General features: G+C 41.7%; 1 protein-coding gene across 3 annotated transcripts in view; it reads right to left on the bottom strand.

Moving 5' to 3' along the window:
- YJEFN3 (YjeF N-terminal domain containing 3) overlaps positions 1-24,563 on the bottom strand; it is a 654,481-nt gene extending 629,918 nt beyond the window's left edge. For 2 of the 3 annotated variants that reach the window (XM_073551326.1, XM_073551327.1), the window contains exon 1: positions 24,405-24,561. In XM_073551326.1, coding sequence (XP_073407427.1) covers positions 24,405-24,460 — 56 coding nt within the window. In that variant the 5' untranslated portion in view covers positions 24,461-24,561. Of the gene's footprint in view, positions 1-24,404 lie in introns of all 3 variants that reach the window. The other variant, XR_012221368.1, reaches the window with a different exon arrangement.
- Between the last annotated feature and the right edge of the window lie 320 nt (positions 24,564-24,883).

Here is a 24,883-nt window from a genome sequence, read left to right as displayed (position 1 = left end):
GAATACTTAAACAAACCAGCAATCCCCCATTACCTAAAAAAATTGAACAAAGATTAGCCTTTGTTAGCACATTTCACCCATTTAATCGTCTCATTAATAGATGTATTCTTAAAGATTGGGATATATTAAAAAATTTGTATCCCAACATTCCTGAATTTCTATCTAGACCCATTATGTGCTACAAAAGATCTATCAACATTAAGAATTTCTTGGTAAGGGCTGATGTTGGTTCCAGTCACAAAAAGTCTATTCAACGAACACTGGCCGCTCCTCGCAATGGTACATTTCCTTGTTTGGGATGTTTACAGTGTTCCAATATCACTAAAGGTGACTTTTTTACGCATCCTCGAACGGGGCGGCGCTATCTGATCAATGGGTATTTTACGTGTGAGTCTACATATGTAGTTTATTTCATTAAATTTCCTTGCGGTCTCGGATATGTGGGGGAGACTACCCAACATATCTGAGACCGCGTCTCTCAGCATAAATCTACTATTAGATGTGGACGCACCTTGTTGCCCATACCAGCGCATTTTCTCTCAATGGGCCATTCAGTCGCACAGTTAAGGTATCAGGTGATCGCTCATGTACCATTTTCCAGGAGGGGGGGTGATAGAATCAAAAGGCTTAAGGAGCGTGAATCCTTTTGGTTTCATACCTTGCAGACTCTCACACCATTGGGGCTTAATAGGGAATATGAAACTTGTTATTAGGAAGTAAGAATTGATCCACATTGCACTATTATGAACCTAATTACTACATAGGGATTTCCCTCTCCTTTTGACTATGATTGGTTTATTGCTAGATTATGATATTATAGCAGGTTCTTTACCTATGGTACACAAGATGGTAGTGATGGTAGATTTTTTATTTTTTATTTTCTATTATGTACAATGGTTTTGTCCTTTATTTTTAGTTTGCCTAAGAGTCACCCGAAAAATACATATATTTTTCTTAGTGACGGCGTCTTCTTTATGTGCATATGTATATATAATCATAAATTGATGGAGTTATCTTTTTTTATTAATTTTGCTTTATTAACATTTTTATTTATCATATACTTCTCTGCTTGTTGTTTTAATACATTTCCATTTTCTTTTAGTTTTCCACCAATAGTAATTGATCCACGGATTACTATGGCCTTATACAGTGTTCACTGGCACAGTCTGACCTCCTATACACTGCACTTTGGAATATTTCCTGGTATGGGGATACACGCCCCCTCCACTTCGGATTTCACCTCGGCGAGTTCTGCTGTTCATCAGGTGTTAAGCGCCGCCCTCACTCCTGGGATACTTCGGCACTTTCCGGCATTCGGGTATGGTGCATGCGCAGGGTCTCACAGGAGATGCTGACTTTCACCCCGGAAACACTTTTGTGACATGATACAGGAAAGATGTATATCTTTGTACCGTGTTAGCCAGTGGATAGAAAAATATTCAGGATTGAGAGTCCTCAGTAGTTGATACCTTTTAATGGCTAACTGAAAAGATGGTAACACATTGCAAGCTTTCGAGACTACTCAGGTCTCTTCATCAGGCTAGACTAAAACAAAATCTGAAGTCACATATTTATGCACAATACAGCCTAGAAAAAATGCAATAGATGAGACAAGTGACGTGAAGCAGAACTATCAATATGGGAGAGGGAGAAACATAAATATAAACATTGGACCAGTTCATAGATAAGGAGTCTGGATGTTTTATGGTCCTCTGATTGGGGTCTAGTTCTGTGTTGCCCCGCAAGGTTTTAAAAGGAAATTCCTTAATTGATGTAAAAAGACATAAATCCATGCGACACATTCATTCCAGCACTGAGAGTGTCAAAGTTCGCCATAAATTTGTACTCCCAAACTCGTCTCTCTCTCTGAGATGTGAAGTTACCTTTCAATGCCAGTAATTTCATATCCATGCTGCTGTGATCAGGGATACAGAAATGTTTTGCCACAGGTAGATCCATTCTTTTTTCTCTTATTGTGTGATGAATGCTCATCGTCACACAATACGGGCGGCACCGTGGCTCAGTGGTTAGCACTGCAGCCCTGCAGCGCTGGGGTCCTGGGTTCGAATCCCACCAAGGACAACATCTGCAAGGAGTTTGTATGTTCTCCCCGTGTTTGCGTGGGTTTCCTCCCACATTCTAAAGACATACTAATAGGGAATTTAGATTGTGAGCCCCATCGGGGACAGTGATGATAATGTGTGTGCAAACTGTAAAGCGCTGCGGAATATGTTAGCGCTATATAAAAATAAAGATTATTATTATTATTGCATTTTTTCTAGGCTGTATTGTGCATAAATATGTGACTTCAGATTTTGTATTAGTCAGCCTGATGAAGAGACCTGAGTAGTCTCGAAAGCTTGCAATGTATTACCATCTTTTCAGTTAGCCATTAAAAGGTATCAACTACTGAGGACTCTCAATCCTGAATATTTTTGTGACATGAATATTTAAGTGGCGCCGTATGTACTTGGCGGTCACGGAGCGCATTCATTCCTGCACGGGCTCTTGTCAGCACACACCGTAGACACCTTTTGGGTATGTTTCTTTTGTCATATATTGGTTGTTTTTTCTCCTGGAACCGAGCAATAGTACTCGGTATATAGTGTGATTCTTTTGCATATTTTCATCCCTTTGTTTGCATAGTTTTCTCTTCTTTGGACATAAGGTGGCGCTCATGAATAAACTACTTTTGAATGCCTTAATTTTGGACCTGATCTTTTGCAGGTAATTGAATTTACCAATATACTGTATGTGTAATTTTTGTGCACTTCCATTTATGTACTTGTGATCACAATAAGACATGAATTTATTTCTTGCATTTTTTGAGAGGAACTATATGGCCCCTTGTATACCTTGTATTGATTTTCTTTTCTCATTTTATTCTATATGAGATGTAATTATGCGGTGATTTTGTTATATTCTTCTAAGGATTAATGTATACAGTTATATGGAATTATGTAATAATGTACTGTATGGACCTACATGTGTTTCATTTTTATATGTGGAAAGAGTTGTAATTTGACTTCCCTTGTTATTGCCATTTTCTGTAATTTCAGATAAGTCTTGAAAAAGGCCGGTGGGCCGAAACGTTGATATATATTTTTGTCTGCTATTTGGTCCAATAATGAAATATTGTGTAAACACAAAATAAAAAAGACGTTTTCTTTGAAATTAATTTGTGTCTGAGTGCCGAGGTTATTTTTCCTATAGTTTATTTTTCCTATAGTTTGTATTTTACCTCAGAGCACCTATTTGTTTTGAAGCAGTGAGCACCCCATTATCTACACGATTATGAGTGGATCTGCATACCATTTAGGCTCAGTTCAGCTCCAGCAGAATTCCAGAGGAGCATGGAGACATGTTTAGAAGGATTGAAGGACGATATATGTCAGCCGTACTTGGATGTTAATGTGGTACACAGCAAAACCTTCCAAGAGCATGTTGAACACATGAGGACCATACTTCAGCGGTATCAACATCACGGAGTTAAGTTGACCCCAAAGAAGTGTGAACTGTTCAAAAGGCAAGTCCGATTTCTAGGGAAAATTGTGTCCGGAGAAGGATATACCATGGACCCAGCAGAAATCGCTTCGGTACTGGCCTTAAAAGATAAGCGGCCTTCTACTGTCAGGGAGGTGAGGCCACTCCACTATACTGTATCTCCTCTTGGGGGAATGACAGAGTCAGCAACACCCATGGAAAAAAGAAGAATGTGGGCTGGACCGGGCTTAAAAGAAACAACGCTGTTTCATCCCAGCAGCCCATTGACTGGACATCAGACCACCAGGAGGTGTTGGAACAACTAGTGGATTACCTGGTAAAACCACCCAAATTGGGATATCCTGATGTCAACTTACCATTTGTTCTTCATTGTGATGCTTCTCAAGTTGGACTGGGAGCGGTCCTGTATCAGCATCAAGATGGGAAATTGAGAATCATCGGTTATGGCTCCAGAACATTGACAAACGCCGAGAGAAATTACCATCTACATTCTGTAAAATTGGAGTTCCTGGCACTGAAATGGGCTATCTGTGAACAATTTGGAGATTATCTCTATTACAGCAAAGAGTTTGTGGTGTACACGGACAATAACCCTTGACCTATGTTCTCACTACAGCCAAACTGAATGCAACCGGTCAGAGATGGGTAGCTGAACTAGCTGACTTTAATTTCAGTATTAACTACAGGCCAGTGAAATGCAATGTGGATGCTGACAGATTGTAGAGAATGTCACTAGAGCCTGAGGAGTTCATGCAAGAATGCTCAAAGGAAGTCAGTTTGGAAGCTATTGAGAGCACTACCCAAGCAGTACAAGCTCATCAAGAGGAAGATACACCATTGTGATGTCCGTTGATGGTGGAAACCACCATAAAAGCGAAAGAACGAGGTCACCCCTAGTCCATTCAACAACTACCAAAAGGAACAATCCATAGAGCACAACAGGAAGATAAGATAATTGGCAGAGTACTTCCTTATGTGGACCAAAATCATTTTCCAAGCAAATGAGAGAGAGATAATAAGTCACCAGCAGTATCGGTTTTAGTTAAAGAACGGACAAAGCTCTACCTCAGTGAAGACGGCATCCTTTATCGTAATGGAGGACAAAAACAGAAGTTGGTGCTACCCATAGCGTACCATAGGTTGGTCTTCAAAGAACTCCATGAAAAGATGGGACACCTGGGAGTAGAAAGAACAACAAACCTGATCCGTGAACGTTTCTTCTGGCCGTACATGCAGAGAGATATTGAGAGGTACGTGAACAGGGAGTGTGGGTGTCTGAAAGATAAATGTCACAACACATCAACCCGGCCACCTTTGGGCAAAATCCATTCTACGTATCCGTTTGAGATGGTCTCAATAGACTTTTTACATCTCGACACGTGAAAGGGAGGTTACAAATACATCTTGGTGGTGATGGACCACTCGATTTTCTCAAGCATATGCCACCACTAATAAATCTGGTCGAACAGAGAAAATCTTCAATGATTTTGCTTTGGAGTTTGAGTTCCCTATGAGGTTACACCATGACCAAAGAAGAGAATTTAAGAACCAGCTCTTTGCCAAATTAGGAAAGTAGTGGAACATTTTAACCGGACATTATTGTCAAGGCTGCGCACTTTAACAGCTGACGAGAAGAAAAATTGGAAGAGTTCTCTGTCAAAAGTGGTACATGCATATAACTGTACCAAGAGCAAGGCAGCGGGTTACTCACCTTTCTTCGTATTGTATGGACGATCGCCAAGACTGCCAATTGACATGATGTTCGACATTCCAGTGTCAGAGAATTACAGAATGTATCGGGAGTACGTTCTGAAATGGAAGGAACAGATGACAGAGGCATACAACATAGCCTCCAAAGTGGCTACCAAAGGGAAGAGCAAGGGTAAGGGGTACTATGATCGAAAATGTTATGGAGCAGAATTACCATCTGGAAGTCGGGTGCTAGTCAAGAACGTACATGAAAAAGGTGGTCCAGGAAAACTTCATTCATACTGGGAAGACAAGGTGTATGTGTTAGAATCTGCTCAGTTTGTGACTATCCGCCATTTTCTTGTAGTGTTCTGGCTGCTGGTCTTTTTCCCCTGGTGCTGGGTTTGCCTTTTGTCAGGTGATTGTATCACCCTTTATTAGCCTGCACCTGTCTCCCATCCCTTGCTGGACAACAGTGTTAGGCTATGTGCATACACTGCAGATTCGTCTGCGGATTCATATCTGCAGAACCGCAGGTAAAATGACCTGCGGTTTTTCCTGCGGATTGGCCTGCGGTTTTGCCCTGCGGTTTGCCACCTGGACAATGGAATAGGTGACAAACCGCAGCAGAATCCGCAGAAACAATTGACATGCTGCGGAAAAAAAAACGCAGCTTTTCCGCAGGTAAAAATCCGCAGCATGTGCACAGCAGAATGTTAATCCCATAGGATAACATGCTACTGTACACTGTCTGCAGAACTGCTGCGGTTCTGCTGCGGTCAAAACTGCAGCAGAACCGCAGCAAAAACCGCAGCGTGTGCACATGGCCTTAATCAGCTTGAAATCTGGCTTGGAGCCTTGCTTTGCTTTCTGTGTGTTTAATTAGTGCAGTTCTGGTACCTCTGCTAGTCTAAGGCTAAGTGCACACACTGTGGATTGGTCTGCGGATTTTTATCTGCAGAACCGCAGGTAAAATACCTGCGGTTTTGCCTGCGGTTTTGCCCTGCACTTTGCCACCTGGACAATGGAATAGGTGGCAAACCGCAGCAGAATCCGCAGAAATAATTGACATGTCAATTGTTTCTGCGGATTCAAAACCGCAGCTTTTCCGCAGTTAAAAATCCGCAGCATGTGCACAGCAGAATGTTAATCCCATAGGATAACATGCTACTGTACACTGTCTGCAGAACTGCTGCAGTTCTGCTGCGGCAAAAACCACAGCGTGTGCACACAGCCTTAGGCTGTGTGCACACGCTGCAGATTGTGGTGCGGATTCATCCGCGTGGATTTTGTAAAATCCGCAGGTGAAACCGCAGTTCAAAAGACCTGCGGTTTTACCTGCGGATTGCTCTGCGGTTTTGCCCTGCGGTTTTTCATCTCCTCAATAGAGGAGATGGCAAACCGCAGCAGAATCCGCAGAAAGAATAGACATGTCAATTCTTTCTGCGGAATGAAAAACGCAGATAATCCGCGTGGAAAATTCCGCACCGTCTGCATTGCGGTTTTTGATTCCCATAGGGAAGCATGGTACTGTACACCGCAGCAAAAACTGCTGCGGGTCCGCAGCAGCCAAATCCGCTGCGGATCCGCAGCAAAATCCGCAGCGTGTGCACACAGCCTTAGTTTCTGTTTTCGGTTTGTTTCTGCAGTCTTCTTTGAGTTTTCTGTTAGAAGGTGACCCGTTCTTGTACCCAGTCCTTATATTTTTCAGGGACCCCCTTCCCCCTATCTATATGTCTTCGCTTGAGTTTAGCCTAGGATTGTCGATGGGTCTATTCACTAGGAATGGGTCGCCCACTCCATCGTAGGGCATCAGCCTAGTCGTAGTGCAGGGTCAGTTTTCCCCCTCCTACCCTAGTCCTGTGCTGCAGAACCGTAACAGTTTGTGCAGCCCGAGAAAGTATTTTAAAAAAAAAAACCCTCCCAGATTTTTGCAATATGAACAGCGTTCAAAATCTCGCTCATCGCCTACTACAATTAACATTGGAAGTTTCCGGCTTACAACAGCACATTACTAACTGCCCAGGGGTCCACCCCGAAGAGCCTAAGGTGAGCTTGCCTGAATTTTTTCATTCAAAAATGCATGTTTACTTTATTTTCGGCTTAGACCCAGGTCTTCAGGGGCTGAATTACAGCATATGGGGATTATTATGTCCTTATTGCGAGGGGAGCCACAAGTTTGGGCATTTTCATTGCGTCCAGATGACCCTTGTGGTTAATTTATGACGATCCGGATTGGGTCACTACAGCTGAGGCAAAACTCAGACGGCTGAAACAGGGTTCTGGTGACGGTGAGGGATATTGCACCCAGTTCAGACAATGGTCTGCAGAAATCAGCTGGAATGACCCTGCACTCAGGAGTCAGTGTTTGGCAGGTCTGAATGACAGGGTTAAAGACTTACGCATTGCATACCCTGCACCTGATACACTTGAGGCTGCAATGCAGGGTGGATAGAAGATTGAGAGAAAGGCAGAATGAGGATTCAATTCTACTGGGTCCTGTCTCTCAAGAGACCCCGTGGACTACGGGAAACCGATGCAACTTGGCACAATGTCCTCTCATTTCCAGGAAAGGGAGAGAAGGTTCTCTGAGGGGCTATGCCTTTACTGTTGTAAGACTGGCCATTTTATCAAGCAATGTGAAGGTCGCATAAATCAGGAAATGAAAAAAAAAGAGCTCAGAGTAACCCTCCCGTTCGTATTGCATTTTTACGGTTCGCAGGAGTTTCTTTTTCTGGTAGTTCTATCTGTCATGGTCATTCTATGGATTTTCAAGTGATGGTGGACTGTGGGTCTGCACTGAATTTGATCGATCAACATTTTCTTGACAAGTATAATATTGAGTCTGTACCTTTGTCATCCCCTTTTCCTGTAGTGGCGATTGATAACACTCCGCTAGAGCATGCGTGCGTTTCCCGAAAGGTCATCGGGTTTCCACTCACTGTGAATATGGAGCACCAGGAATCTTTAGATTTGTTTGTACTTGATAAATTGCCTTTTCCAGTCGTTCTGGGGTTGCCCTGGTTAAAAGTGCACAATCCTGTACTGGACAGGTCATCAAATACTATAAGATCCTGGGGTCAGGGGTGTTATGGGAAATGTTGTGATGTACACATTGCTGCTGTGGTGAAAAATGAGCTACCTGAACCCATTGAGGAATTCTGAAAACTATTTTCTGAAGTTGAGTCACAAGCTCTATCACCACATAGAAATTACGATTGCGCTATTGAGGTCGTCCCAGGTGCTACTCTCCCTAAGAGTCGTTTATTTAATCTGATGATCCCTGTGAGAGAGGCCTTAAAGGAATACCTGCAGACTAGTCTTGCTGCAGGTCATATAAGACCCTTCAAGTCCCCTGTGGCTGTGGGATTCTTTTTTGTCAAAAAGAAAGATGGGGGTCTCAGGCCGTGTTTGGATTTCAGGGAGATTAACAAGATCACTGCAGGCAATCCTTACCCCTTGCCACTGATTCCAGATTTGTTTAACCAATTGGTTGGAGCCAAGTGGTTCTCTAAGATTGATCTCCGTGGGGCATATAATTTGCTGTGAATTAAAGAAGGCTATGAATGGAAGGCGGCCTTTAATACCCCAGAGGGTCATTTTGAATGTCTAGAAATGCCTTTCGGCCTTACAAATGCTCCGTTGTTCTTTCAAAATTTCATCAACAACATTCTGAAACCATTGATTAGTAGGAGTATTATCGTTTATTTGGATGATATTTTGATCTAACTCTTTCTTTGCTAAACTGGAGAAATGTGAGTTTGCTGTACAGAAAATTAGCTTTTTGGGGTACATTGTTTCCAGTGATGGGTTTGAAATGGACCCGTGAAGGTTCAGGCGGTATTGGAGTGGCCAAGACCTGAATACTTGAAGGCAATTCAGAGATTCTTGGGGTTTGCTAATTATTACAGAAAATTCATAAAGAATTTTTCTGTTATTGCCAAACCCCTTACTGATCTGACTAAGAAGGGTGCCAGTACTGTCCAATGGTCCCCTGAGGCTGTCAAGGCATTTCAGCATCTCAAGGAGAAGTTTAGCTCTGCTCCTGTATTGATCCAGACAGACGAGAATAAGCCCTTTCTGGTAGAGGTAGATGCCTCATAAGTAGGAGTGGGGGGCTGTTCTGTCAGAAGAGAGAGAGGATGGGGTACATCCCTGTGTGTTCTTCTCTAAGAAATTTTTGGAGGCGGAACTCATCTACGATGTTGGGAACCGAGAATTGCTGGCTATAAAGCTTGTGTTTGAGCATTGGTGACAATTTTTGGAGGGCGCTAAACATCCTATACAAGTCATTACTGATCACAAGAATCTGATCTATCTGGATGCTGCCAAACGTTTGAATGCTTGTGAAGCCAGGTGGGCATTGTTTTTTGCCTGGTTCCATTTTTCTGTGACATATATCCCTGGGACAAAGAATGTTAAAGCTGATGCTTTGTCTCGAAGTTTCTCCCCTGCGGTTAATACTGAAAAGGAGGAATCTATTCTGCAGAAAGGGGTGGTGGTGGCAGTTTTAGTTTCTGAGTTGGAAAATAGCATTCTTAAAGCCCAAGATGCAGCACCAACCAACACTCCATATGGGAAATTATTTGTGCCTAAAGCCCTGAGGAGAGCTTTGTTTACAGAATGTCATGTGTCTTGACTGGCGGGTCATCCAGGGATTGCCGAAACAAGAAAGTCGATCGGTCGAAATTTCTGGTGGCAGGGGTGGCTAAGAGAAATCGTCAAGTGAGTGAGTCAGTGTACCACGTGCGCTAGGTCTAAAGCTTCTCATGCTCCAGCGGCAGGGTTGCTGTGCCCATTAGAGGTTCCTAGTTCCTCATGGACGCATCGTGCAATGGATTTTATCACCGACCTGCCGGTCTCTGAGTGTTTTTCTGTCATTTGGGTTGTGGTAGACTGGTTTAGTAAGATGTGTCATCTGGTACTGTGCAATAAATTACCCTGCGCTAAGACACTTGCCAGGGCATTCGTGAAAGAGATTGTCAGACTCCATGGTGTCCCCACGGACATTGTCTCCGATGGGGGACCACAGTTTGTGGCTTGATTTTTGGCGTGCCTTTTGTGGCAGACTTAAGGTTCATTTGTCATTTTCATCAGGGAACTTTCTACATGTGAAGATAGATGAATAAGGGATATATAAATTAATACATCTCTTTTGAAACAATAGGGCTATTTAGCTAGTATCCTTACCATCTGTAGAAGAGAAAAGAGCATTGACCATCTGCAATTTATGCCAAAAGAATTAGATTACACAATTCTTTCTTTCTCACCTACCTATTTCATTTCTTTATCACATCCCTGCCACTATAGGGCCCTATAGGGGTAGCAGGGTGAGCCGCTGTTGAGTAGGGGGTCCAATTGCGCAGGTCCTAGGGCTCCAACCTCCGCCGATAGGTAGGGAGAGATTAGCCAGTGCAGGGGAAGGCACCTCCCAGTGGTGTTCATTTCTGCTTGGTATGATGTAATGATATTTTTGATTTATTGAGTGGTTGTATCTTTGGAATAAAATATACGAAAAGCTCCAGCTGAAGAGATACTGTTTGTTTTAATTGTTTATTTCTTACAGGAGTCTGACAAGTAAAAGGTCATAAGAATAGGTTGTTATTAATGTTTTTGAATGTTATGCCAATACGTATATGAAGTGACATGACTTCCACCACTGTCTTAGGATTGCTCAGATCGATCAATTGAGGCAAATGTCGAGGACGACATTCAAAAAAGGAGGGAAGAGTGTGACATGCAGAAATAGTGCTAACTGCTGTTGCTTTAAAAGCATCCAGCAACTAGAGGGGTTAACAAAGTCACAGGAGACAGGGAGTGGTTAGGAGGAGCCCCAAGGGAATTGTGGAAGACTTGTTTACATTATGGCAGCAGCCGAAAGGGATGAGTTGTGTATGATCTGTCTCTAAAATACGTTCAGGCAAGTGAACCATAGGAACACAGGATTCCATTACAGAGTGGAGCTGGGCTAATCCCTATACTGCTACTGGAGAAAGTATATCAGGAGCAGGAAGATAAGTACAATAAGAGTTCTGTTACAAAGATAATCTCCCTCAGCAAACCCTTCACCCTCCTCCATCTCACTGTGCTAGAAGAAATGCTGTGTACTGCTGTGCCTTTGTAAAGAGTCTTGATCTGTGCTGAACTGTGCTAACAAAAGAGACTGTTAGTCAATGTGCCTCTAAGAAGCAGCTATACTGTTATAAAGCCTGTGTTTAAGAGACTTGCATTGCACTGAATGTACTCTGACATTAAACTATACTGTTCATGTTCATGAGGACTCTATTAGTTGTATCTGTGTGAGCAAGTGGATCCATCTTGTGCCTGAGGAAGCTGCAGGACATGGTCACCCTGAGAAATGGTTCCCCCAGAGTTCCAAAGAATTCATGAGATCTGTTCCGCCCCTATCTGAACCTAGCAGCATGCACGTAACATAAGCAGTCTGTTCTGAGCTATGGTGGGGGCATGTTCTTCCTTCTCCTGAGTGCTGCTGCCTGCTGATGATTGCTCAACTTCATATAGGAAGAAGAAATACACAACCCCACTGAAATCTCTCTGATAGCACATACAATTAACTTAGGTGCCAATATTGTCACAAAAAAGAGGAAACATTAAGAAAAAAAATGGTTCTATTTCTGCCCTGTTGCTACTATTGCTGTACATTGAATGTCCAATTCAACATGAAAAATTTAGTGTACAGTCCTCTTTAAAAATGTTGACTCTTGAATAAATTTCTCATTTGTGATCCCCTGCTGCATAAAGAATTACAAATCAAAAGCCATATTTCACTCTATAGTATTAAGCATTCTCTCCCTCTTCATATGGTAATATGAATAATAAATAATTAAAGACAATGTAAATATTCTATACTTTTTACCATTGAACCAGTGATTAGATCAATGTATAATTCCCTCATCATAGACACCAAGGATATAAATAATTTTTCTATGTTGTCTATAGAGTTGAAAAAATGTGATACGTTACAGTTCTACGTTTATATCCAATAGAGCTACTGTATATCTAGTTCTCTAATTAGTAACAGTAATTAGAAAAGTAGCTATTTGTTAAAAATACCTTTAGGGATTATGCTATGCCTGATATGTAACATAGTAACATAGTTATTAAGGTTGAAGGAAAACTTTAAGTCCATCTAGTTCAACCCATATCCTATCCTAACCTGCCCTAACATTTTGATAAAGAGGAAGGCAAAAAAAAAACCATGTGGCAATCAGTAAGCTTCACATTGGGGAAAAAAATTCCTTCCCTACTCCACATACGGTAATCAGACTAGCTCCCTAATCAATGCAATATCAAGGAAACTAGTGCATATAACCTGTAATATTATACTTTTCAAGAAAGGAATCCAGTCCCTTCTTAAATTTTATTAGGGAATCACTCATTACAACATCATATGGCAGAGAGTTCCATAGTCTCACTGCTCTTACAGTAAAGAATCCAAGTCTGAGTATGCTTAAATTTTCTTTCCTCCAGACATAGTGGATGCCCCCTTGTCCCCGTCACAGGTCTAAGAGTAAAGAGATCATTAGAAAGGTCTTTGTACTGTTCCCTCACATATTTATACATTGTAATAAGATCACCCCTAAGCCTTTGTTTTTCCAAACTAAATAACCTCAAGTGTAATAACCTGTGTTGGTATTGCAGACCCCCCCAGTTTCCTAATAACCTTGGTCGCTCTTCTCTGCATCCGCTCCAGTTCAGCTATGTCTTTCTTATACACCGGAGGCCAGAACTGTACACAGTATTCTAAGTGTGGTCGCACTAGTGACTTATATAGAGGTAAAATTATGTTCTCCTCATGAGCATCTATTCCTCTTTTAATGCACCCCATTATTTTATTTGCCTTTGAAGCAACAGCCTGACACTGGCCACTAAATGTGAGTTTGTTGTCCACTCATACACCAGGTCTTTTTCAGTGACAGTTTTGCCCAGTGTTTTACAATTAAGCACATAAATATACATCTTGTTTGTTCTACCCAAGTGCATGACCTTATATTTATCCCCATTAAAGCTCATTTGCCATTTATCAGCCCAAGCTTCTAGTTTACATAAGGGATTCAGAAAGAGAATTGGAGGGATCCAATGGCTGGATATCCTTAAAGACAAAAATGTCCAGGAAGGATGGGAAATCTTGAAAAATGAAATTCTCAAAGCACAGTTGTTAACAATTCCGAAAAGAGGGAAGAATAGGAAGCATTTAAGGAAACCAGGATGGATGAACACAGAACTTAAGCACATGCTAAAAAGGAAGAAAAAAATGTTTATAAAATGGAAAGAGGGAGGCATATCTAAAGAAGAATATAATGCTGTCTGCAGAACCTGCAGGGCACAAATCAGATTAGCTAAAGCTGAAAATGAATTGAGGCTTGCAAGAGATGTCAAAAGCAATAATAAAGGATTTTGGGGATATGTCAAAAGTAAAAGAAAAGTCAAAGATGCTATAGGATTTTTACAGGATGAAAATGATGAAATGGTAAGACAGGATGTTGAGAAGGCTGAACTTTTAAATTCCTATTTTGCATCTGTTTTCTCTCAGAAAGGAAATGTAACATCAACTGTTATTCACTGTCCTATTAAGGGAATAGAAGAATCCAGGATATCTATAAACAGGAAGATAGTGAGGAAACACTTAGCTAACCTAAATGAATTCAAGTCTCCAGGTCCAGATGAATTACACCCCAGAGTACTGAAGGAGATAGCAGAAGAAATTTTTGAACCCCTCTCCATAATCTTTGAAAATTCTTGGAGAACAGGAGATGTGCCAGAAGACTGGAGAAGAGCAAATGTTGTTCCTATCTTCAAAAAGGGGAAGAAGGTGGACCCAGGCAACTATAGGCCGGTGAGTCTGACTTCTATACCAGGAAAGATCTTTGAACAAATTATTAAACAACATGTATGTCAATACCTGGATAAGAATGAAGTGATTAAACAGAGTCAGCATGGGTTTGTAACTAATAAGTCATGTCAGACTAATTTAATTTCCTTCTATGACGGTATTACTGATTGGGTGGATCAAGGAAATGCTGTAGATATAGTATATCTTGACTTCAGCAAAGCATTTGACAAAGTCTCTCATACAATCCTTATTGAAAAAATGACTAAGTATGGAATGGACAAGGCAACTGTTAGGTGGATTCATAAATGGCTTAGTGATCGGACCCAAAGAGTGGTCGTAAATGGCTGCACATCCAGTTGGAAGAATGTCTCAAGTGGGGTACCACAGGGCTCTGTCCTGGGCCCTGTATTGTTCAACATCTTTATCAACGATTTAGATGAAGGAATTGAGGGTAAACTGATTAAATTTGCTGATGACACAAAGCTAGGAGGGATAGCTAATACTAGAGAAGAGAGAGAGAGGATTCAAAAAGATTTAAATAAACTGGAGAAGTGGGCAGCAACTAACAGAATGGTTTTTAACAGGGAGAAATGCAAAGTACTACATCTGGGCAATAAAAATGAAAAAAGCATATATAGAATGGGAGGAATAGGGCTAAGTGACAGCACATGTGAAAAAGACTTGGGTATACTAATAGATCACAGACTGAATATGAGTCAACAGTGTGATGCAGCAGCAAAAAAGGCAAATGCAATTCTAGGATGTATTAACAGAAGCATACAGTCTAGATCACGTGAAGTAATTATTTCCCTCTACTCCTCTTTGGTCAGACCTCATCTGGAATATTGTGTCCAATTTTGGGCACCACATTTTAAAAAAGACATCAACAAACTGGAGCAAGTTCAGAAAAGAGCGACCAGAATGGTGACCGGTCTGCAAACCCTGTCTTATGAGGAAAGGTTGCAGGATTTGGGAATGTTTAGTTTGCAAAAGAGAAGACTGAGAGGAGACTTAATAGCTGTCTACAAATATCTAAAGGGCTGTCACATTGTAGAAGGATCAACTTTATTCTCATTTGCACAAGGAAAGACTAGAAGCAATGGGATGAAGCTGAATGGGAGGAGACACAGATTAGATATTAGAAAAAACTTTTTGACAGTTAGAGTGATCAATGAGTGGAACAGGCTGCCACGAGAAGTGGTGAGTTCTCCTTCAATGGAAGTCTTCAAACAGAGGCTGGACAGACATCTAACTGGGATGATTTAGCGAATCCTGCTTTGAGCAGGGGGTTGGACCAGATGGCCCAGGAGGTCCCTTCCAACTTTACGATTCTATGATTCTTCCTGTAGTATAAAATTGTCCTCCTCTGTATTGATTACCCTGCAGAGTTTAGTGTCATCTGCAAATATTGAAATTCTACTCTGTATGCCCCCTACAAAGTCATTAATAAATATGTTAAAAAGAAGCGGGCCCAATACTGACCCCTGTGGTACCCCACTGCTAACCGTGACCCAGTCCGAGTGTGCTCCATTAATAACCACCCTTTGTTTCCTATCCCTGAGCCAGCTCTAAACCCACTTACACATATTTTCTCCTATCCCTATTGTTCTCATTTTATGTATCAACCTTTTGTGTGGCACCATATCAAAAGCTTTTGAAAAGTCTATATACACCACGTCCACTGCATTTCCTTGGTCCAGTCCAGAACTTACCTCTTCATAAAAGCTTATCAGATTAGTCTGACAGGAATGGTCCCTCGTAAACCCATGTTGATATTGGGTCATGAGGTTATTCTTCTTCAGATACTCCAGTATAGTATCTCTTAGAAAACCCTCCAGGATTTTACCCACAGTAGAGGTTAAGCTCACTGGCCTATAATTTCTAAGTTCAGTTTTTGTCCCCTTCTTGAATATTGGCACCACATTTGTTATACTCCATTCCTGTGGTACAGATCCTGTTATTATGGAATCTTTAAAGATTAACAATAATGGTCTATCTATGACTGTACTTAATTCATGCAGTACTCGGGGGTGTATCCCTTCCAGGCCCGGGGATTTGTCAATTTTGGTGATTTTTAGACGCCGCTGTACTTCCTGCTGGGTTAAGCAGGTGACATTTAATGAAGAATTTTTGTTATCCGTCATGAGATTTTCCTGTGTAAATACTGTTGAAAAAAAGTCATTTAGCATATTGGCTTTTTCCTCATCCTCATCCATCATTTCACCCAGACTATTTTTAAGGGGGCAAGCACTATCATTTTTTAGTTTCTTACTATTTATGTAGTTAAAGAATACTTTGGGATTATTTTTACTTTCTCTGGCAATAAGTCTCTCTGCCTCAATCTTTACTGTCTTGATTTGCTTTTTACAGAATTTATTTAATCCTCTTTATTTATTTAACCCTTTCGCACCAGAGCCTGATTTTGCCTTCATGACCGGGCCAATTTTTTCAATTCTGACCAGTGTCACTTTATGAGGTCATAACTCCAGAACGCTTCAACGGATCCTGCTGATTCTGACATTGTTTTCTAGTGACATATTGTACTTCATGATAGTGGTAAAATTTCTTAGATATGACTTGCGCTTATTTGTTAAAAAAATCGAAATTTGGCAAAAATGTGGAAAATTTTGCAATTTTCAAACTTTTAATTTTTATGCCCTTAAATCAGAGAGTCATATCGCACAAAATAGTTAATAAATAACATTTCCCACATGTCTACTTTACATCTGCACAATTTTGGAAACAGAATTTTTTTTGTTAGGAAGTTATAAGAGTTAAAAGTTGACCAGCGATTTCTCATTTTTACAGTAAAATTTACAAAACCATTTTTTTAGGGACCACCTCACATTTGAAGTGAGTTTGGGGGGTCAATATGACAGATAATAACCAAAAGTGACACCATTATAAAAACTGCACCCCTCAATGTACTCAAAACCACATTCAAGAAGTTTATTAACCCTTCAGGTGCTTCACATGAATGAATGGAATGTGGAAGGAAAAAATAAACATGTAACTTTTTTTCACAAACATTTTACTTCAGAACCATTTTTTTTATTTTCATAAGATTAAAAAGAGAAAATGAACCACAAAATTTGTTGTGCAAGTTCTCCTGAATACACAGATACCCTGTATGTGGGGCTAAACCACTGTTTGGGACACGGCAGAGCTCAGAATGGAAGGAGTGCCGTTTGACTTTTCCAATGCAGAATTGGCTAGAATTGAGATTGGACGCCATGTCGCATTTGGAGAGCCCCTGATGTACCTAAACAGTGGAAACCCCCCACAAGTGACCCCATTTTGGAAACTAGACCCCTTAAGGAACTTATCTAGATGTGTGGTGAGCACTTTGAACCCCCAAGTGCTTCACAGAAGTTTATAACATAGAGCCATGAAAATAAAAAATCTTTTTTTTTCCACAAAAATGATCTTTTAGCCCCCAATTTTTTATATTCACAAGGGTAACAGGAGAAAGTGGACCCCAAAAGTTGTTGTCCAATTTGTCTTGAGTATGCTGGTACCCCATATGAGGGAGAAAACTACTGTTTGGGAACACGTTGGGCTCGGAAGGGAAGTAGTGACGTTCTGGAATGCAGACTTTGATGGAATGGTCTGTGAGCGTCATGTTGCGTTTGCAGAGCCCCTGATGTGCCTAAACAGTAGAAACCCCCCCCACAAGTGACCCCATTTTGGAAACTAGACCCCCCCAAGGAACTTATCTAGATGTGTGGTGAGCACTTTGAACCTCCAAGTGTTTCACTAAAGTTTATAATGTAGAGCTGTGAAAATAAAAAAAAATCATTTTTTTCCACAAAAATGATCTTTCAGCCCCCAATTTTTTATTTTCATAAGGGTAACAGGAGAAATTGGACCCTAAGAGTTGTTGTCCAATTTGTCCTGAGTACGCTGGTACCCCATATGTGGGAGAAAACTACTGTTTGGGCACACGGTGGGGCTCGGAAGGGAAGTAGTGATGTTCTGGAATGCAGACTTTGATGGAATGGTCTGCAGGTGTCATGTTGCATTTGCAGAGCCCCTAATGTGCCTAAACAGTGGAATCCCCCAATTCTAATTCCAACCCTAACCCCAACACACCCCTAACCCTAATCTCAGCCCTAACCATAACCCTAACCACAACACACCCCTAACCCTAGTCCCAACTCTAACCCTAGCCCTAGCCCTAGCCCTAGCCCTAACCCTAGCCCTAGCCCTAACCATAGCCCTAGCCCTAACCCTAACCTGCATACCTGCTTTTTTTCTTTACTTTTTTTGTGACAAGATCGCTGCCCTGCGATCTGACTCATAGTAACGCCACTTCTCCTCTGATCTCGCACTGACAGGAGATAAGAGGAGAAGCAGCGTTACTTTGTGACAAGATCGCTGCCTGGAACATAGTAATGCCACTTCTCCTCCGATCTCGCACTGACAGGAGATCAGAGGAGAAGCAGCGTTACTGTGTGACAAGATCGCTGCCTGGCACAGATGTGCCAGGCAGCGATCAGCTGTGCCAGGCAGCGATCTAGTCACACAATAATGCTGCTTCTCTTCTGATCTCCTGTCAGTGCGAGATCAGAGGAGAAGTCGCATTACAATGACTCAGATCGCCGGGAAACACACAGCTTTCCCAGCGAGCTCTCTTATTGGCTGCTGTGATGCTGACATCATCAGGATCTGAACCAATCAGGTCTTGATGAGGTTGGGGGTCGCAGCAAGCATTGTGAGCCGGGATCCCTGCATCATAAGGTATGAGGAGGTCCCGGGGGGCACAAAACCGCCGACAGTAGATAAACGTCGGCGCTGCACAAAGCCCAGCAAGCGCCGACGTTTATATACCGTTGGCGGTCGGGAAGCGGTAAATGCCTCATCACTACCTACTTACTTTAATTCTCTAAATGCTTTATTTTTGTCACTTATTGCGCCCCTTACAGCTCTATTTAACCATCATGGTTTCCTCCTATTTCTAGCATGTTTATTCCCATACGGTATATACTGTGCACAGGTCCTATGCAGGATGCTAATAAACGTCTCCCATTTTTATGTCTCAGGATATCGTCCCAGTTAATTGCACTAAGATCATCTCTCATCCGTTGGAAATTTGCCTTCCTGAAGTTTAGTGTCCTTGTAACCCCTCTACTACACATCTTATTAAAGGATACATGAAAACTTATTAATTTGTGATCACTATTACCCAAGTGATCCCCAACCCTTATATTTGATATGTGGTCTGGCCTGTTGGTTAATATTAGGTCTAGCAGTGCCCCCCCTCTTGTTGGATCCTGAACTAGTTGTGAAAGGTAATTGTCTCTCATAGTTGTCAAAAACCTATTACCTTTGCTGAAACTGCAGGTTTCGGTTCCCCTATGTACTGAATTTCGGGGTAGTTGAAGTCCCCCATAATAATGACTTCTCCTTGAGTCGCAGCTTCATCTATTTGCTTTACGAGGATATTCTATGTTGCTTCCATTATTTTTGGAGACTTGTAACAAACCCCTATCAGTAATTTATTATTTTTTCCCCCTCCCCTTATCTCCACCCACAGGGACTCTACATTTTCATTAAATTCACATATATTATCATGCAGTATGGGTTTTAGGCTATGTACCCACGTATGCAGAAAATTCCTGACTAAAAACCAACTCCTTCCCAGGAAACGCACGTTTTTTGCACGTTTTCCATGCTTTTTTGCAAGTTTTTTATGCGTTTTTTTCCGGAGCATCCCCAGTCTCATAGAATATAGTTAGAAATGTGGATTTTTCCACGAAATTAATGAGCATGCTGCGTTTTTTACCGCGATGCATTTTTTTGGCGGAAAAAAACGCATCAATATACACAAAAAGTGCATAATTCATTAAAATGAATGGGATGCTTCTTGTAAGCATTTTTTAAGCGTTTTTGCTGGTAATAACGCTTAAAAACATGAAAAAAACGCTTACGTGTTCACACAGCCTTAAGGATGATCTTACATATAAACACACACCCCCTCTCGCTTATTTGTACGGTCATTTCTGAACAGACTATAGCCCAGTTATGGCTCTCGTCCAGTCATTTCTCAGATATCCCTACCGTATCATAATTATGTTCCAACAAAATTAATTCTAATTCCTCCATTTTGTTGGTGAGGCTTCTGGCATTAGTATACATGCACTTTATGTATCTCTCTGTATCTCTGTACCTCTATTCTTTCTTAAATTATTAACTGTTCTAACCTCACCCCCATGCCACCCCCAATTTCATTATTTGTGCCCAGGTCTCTATCTGCACTGTCTTCCCCTCCTATAAAATGAATACCCTCCCCCTGTTCCTAGTTTAAACACTCCTCCAACCTTCTAGCCATTTTCTCCCCCAGCACTGCTCCCCATTGAGGTGCAGCCCATCCCTAGCGTCGGCCCAGTGCTCCAGGAACCCAAACCCCTCCTTCCTACACCAATTCTTGAGCTACTTATTAACCTCCCTAATCTCCTGTTGCCTCTCTGGCGTGGCACGTGGTACAGGCAGTATTTCAGAAAATACCACCTTGGAGGTCTTTGCTTTAAGCTTGCAGCCTAATTCCTTGAAATCATCTTTAAGGACCTTCCACCTACCTCTAACTTTGTCATTTGTGCCAATGTGCACCATGACTGCTGGGTCCTCACTAGCCCCTCCCAGTAATCTGTCAACCTGATCATTGATGTGTCGGACTCGAGCGCCAGGTAGGCAGCACACTGTTCGACCATCCCTGTCTTTGTGACAGATTGCCGTATCTGTTCCCCTAATAATTGAGTCCCCCACACTACCAGCACCTGTCTGGCCTGCCCTGCTCTCCTATTTCCCCCCATACTGGAACAGACACTCCTCCGTCTTTCAGAGGACATGCCTTGCTGCAGCAGTGCTACCGATGTACTGACACTCCCCTCATCTGCCAACTTAGCAAACTTATTGGGTTGTGCCAGATCAGGACTAGCCTCCCTGGCACTCTTCCCTCTACCCTGCCTTCTAACAGTCACCCAGCTTGCTGCTTCACTGTCCTGCAGCTCCAACCTAGCATCCCCCTCATCTATTCCATTGAGCGTCTGCTCAGTGAGCAGAAGACGCCTTTCCATGTTGTCTATGGCTCTCAGTGTTGCCAGCTGCGCATTTAGATCCAGTATATGGGCTTCCAAATGCACAACATGCTCACATCTCGCACAGCAGTATGCACTCTCGACCAGCTGTTCAAGGATTGCACACATGTGGCAAGATGTACACTGGATGGCATTGGCAATAGTGGAGCACATTTCTAATGAGGATTGCACCAGACAGAAACGATAAGTAAAAATAAATAAAAATCATTAATAAAATATAACAGCAATTCAGTAATACCTCCCTTGGAAACTCCCTGAATCCAAAGTCACTGAATCACAAGTCACACACTTACCACCATTTGCACTTATGCTCTGATCACACTCAGCTCTATCACCCTCGCTCAGGCAGAAGATTTAAAGAAGTTTTTTTTTCCCCTTCACAAGCAAACCACCCTGCTGCTCAATGCACTTCCAAAAGGACTTGAGCCCAACCAGCTGCCCCTTAAAAACCCTTAATTATGAACCCCCACCCTTAATTAAACCCTTGTGAATATAGCTACACCTCAAGATTTAAATGCAATATAGTTAACCCTTAAACACACAAATAGTAAAATAAGAGATTAATCCTGTAGAGAGAAAAAATAGATTAAAAAGCCCCCCAAAAATTGAACAGGTAGAAAAGCACTCAGCAATCCACAATTCAGCAACTCACACCAATTCACACAGGTATTTGTTAAAGGTTTTCCAAATACCTCTTCACTGAATCACAAGTCACACACTTACCACCGTTCGCACTTACACTCCGGTCACACAGCTCATTCACACTCGCTCAAGCAGAAGATTTAAAGAGATATTTTTCCCCTTCACCAGCAAACCACCCTGCTGCTCAATGCACTTCCAAAAGAGCAGCTAGATCATTTCTTTTCTATAAGAAAAGTGTTATAAGTGACATTAGTATTAAAGGGTACGTGTCCTGCAGATATGGGGTTAATGTGCAGGTTAATAGCATTATTAAACTGCCCGGCGCCTGCAGTTAGAGCTTTACTGCCATGAAAATATTAACTTTACTCCTCCCATTAGCGTTTGGCTTCCAGTCAAAGGGGCCGTGTCAGCGCAGTTTGAGTCATTTTTCTGCGTATAGTTAGCGGCGGCTTTAACCGTGGCCCCACACTGACTGATAGCCAGCTCTAAAGCTGAGCCTCCTGTCTGTCAGTGCCAAGGGCACGTTTACAGCAGCCGCTCACCGTACAAAGAGTCGTGACTCAACCTGTGCCAGTGCAACCCCTGTGACTGGAAACCAAACACTGCTATTAACGCTATTAACCTGCAGATTAACTCCATATCTTAAGGTTAATAGCGTTTTTTTCACATGACAGGTTCCCATTAATATGCCCTAAGTTTATTAAATAGAAGTAGTGGTTAGCACTGTTGTGTTGCAGAGCTGGAGATCCTGGGTTCAAATCCCAATTTGTATCTTCTTCCCATGTTTGTGTGAGTTTCCTCCAACATGCCAAAGACATACTAATAGGGAATTTAGAATGTGAGCTCCAATGGGAACAGTGATGATAATACCTGTAAAGCGCTGCGGAATATGGATATATAAGCAAAGAGTAATAAATAAATAAAATAGAGGATACTGTAAGCTACAGAAAGTGGCATCGAGTATATTTATCAAACAGCTGAAACACTTTTTGAGATGCTTCTAAGGGTAGGTACAGACGATTAGTAAACACTGCTGGTTGGACGCTACATACTTGTGCAGCGCCCAGATGTTACAGCATAGTGGATGGGATTTCAAGAATTCCCATGTCCACAATGCGTCCACAGATGCCCGCGGCTCACCCCAGGAGACGGACATGTGGCGTGTCTTTCCAGACCGCAGCATGTCTATTTATCTTGTGAAGACGCTAGTCTCTGCAAGAGAAATTTCACTCATAGAATGCATTGGAAGGGGTGATTCCGCACAGTTCAGTGAGCACATGCGGAATTACCTGCGTTCAATAGCTGGCAGCGCTTTGGACGCAGCGGACATACACTGCATCCAAAGTGCTGCTAGTTCCAGATCGCCAGCACATACCCTAACACATTTTTGTTTTTTGAAAGGAGTATGCCACAGGTTCACACTGAGCACATGTGACAGCATATATAACAAAATAGAATGATATTTGATATATCTAGCCTAGGAATAACACATGATAATTTTAAAAAGTTCATGGAATTAATGGTTATCTATTATTGAGATATTGTAAAGATATGTTGCACAAAATGTTCAAACTAATGAAACTTTTATATTAACACAAACCATATCCCAAGAAGAGTTTTGACACATAAGCCTTTTCGGCACATTTTGTAGCCATGGCTGATAAGGGGCAAGAAACCATCAAGCCTGTACTTAATATATATAATGGTATAACGGATATCATTCTCTGTGAGTTTTTGATGCAGCAATTATGTATATCAGGAAGAGGAAAACGGCACATCATCCCATGTATAAAATGTAGAAAACTGTATTCGGCTATTGAGCCATATTAAAAGAGTGAAACAACCTGATGCGTTTCTGGTGCGCTGAAAGCGCTTTCAGCGCACCAGAAACGCCTCAGGTTGTTTCACTCTTTTAATATGGCTCAATAGCCGAATACAGTTTTCTACATTTCATACATGGGATGGTGTGCCGTTTTCCTCCTCTTCATATTCCTACTGTGCTCACCAGCTCCACGAGCACCCACCTGTGTAGGATTGGACTCAGTCCCAGAGTGGTTTCAATGTGGATACGTCGAAAGCTCCCAGACCTCTTTTCCAGCAATTATGTATACCATATAATATCATTTTTTATAGGGTCACAGTTAAGTCAAAAGCTTTAAAAGACTGTCTTTCATTTAAGAACCCCTATACGCAGTTGCAGCTGAGGAGAGAGAAAGCTCTTCAATCATTTGCCAAACCTAACAGCATGGGCTCTCCAAGTGCACAGCTCAATTATTCATCTCCATGACACTTGTAGAGTTATTGTCTTATTGTTCATTTCACTACGACAGCTCCAAGTGAGGATGACGACACTTAAGGCTGTCATTCCCAGAAGCAGAAAAACATTGTTACACATAATACATTGGAGGTATTGTTTTTGGCAACCATTTCAGTGAAATCTGCCTACAGAGCCCAGTTGAATACACACAACTATTGCTTGCTGAATGATTGAAAAACCCTTCTGAAAAGATGCACATTGGCTTCTGTAGACCCACACCCTATGAATTAGCCCTTTGCAGCTGATTCTCTGTAATTTCTCGCACAAAGGTTCTTACAGATACAGCAGATAATTGTCTTACCTTATGTACTTTAAAGGTTCCTGTCCATCCTTGTTTTCGAACCCTGAGTTGCTCATTTTCCTATATTGTAGCGATGTGAACGTGAATGTGTTTCTTGGCGTCTAGATGCACACAGCTGAGTGTCTCTGTGTGGCTGTGGGTAGAGATACAGGGAGACAAACTAGCCAGTAAGCAGCTAGAACCTCAGTCTGAATTCTTCCGGATTGGATCATACACAAAGGTACCCAACGCTCAAGATCATTTAACCCTTCAGAAGCAATACAGCCATTATACATCAACCTGAGCTGGAAAGCAGATGGAAATAACTGCTTTCGTTATTCATTTCAATATAATTGTAAAACAGAAAGAAAAAAGATGGCGCTAATCTATTCCTTTCATAAAAGTTAAAGGATAGAATCATATGTTATGGGAAGGTAAATCAGTCAGATGTGCGCAACATGGAATATTTGTTCCAATTAGTATGACAGTCCCCGATCAGA

This window comes from Dendrobates tinctorius, unplaced genomic scaffold (genome assembly GCF_039654945.1).
Source record: "Dendrobates tinctorius isolate UK_male_01 unplaced genomic scaffold, ASM3965494v1 ptg000175l, whole genome shotgun sequence".
Classification (NCBI taxonomy): domain Eukaryota; kingdom Metazoa; phylum Chordata; class Amphibia; order Anura; family Dendrobatidae; genus Dendrobates; species Dendrobates tinctorius.
This window is presented reverse-complemented; position numbering and strand designations above follow the sequence as displayed.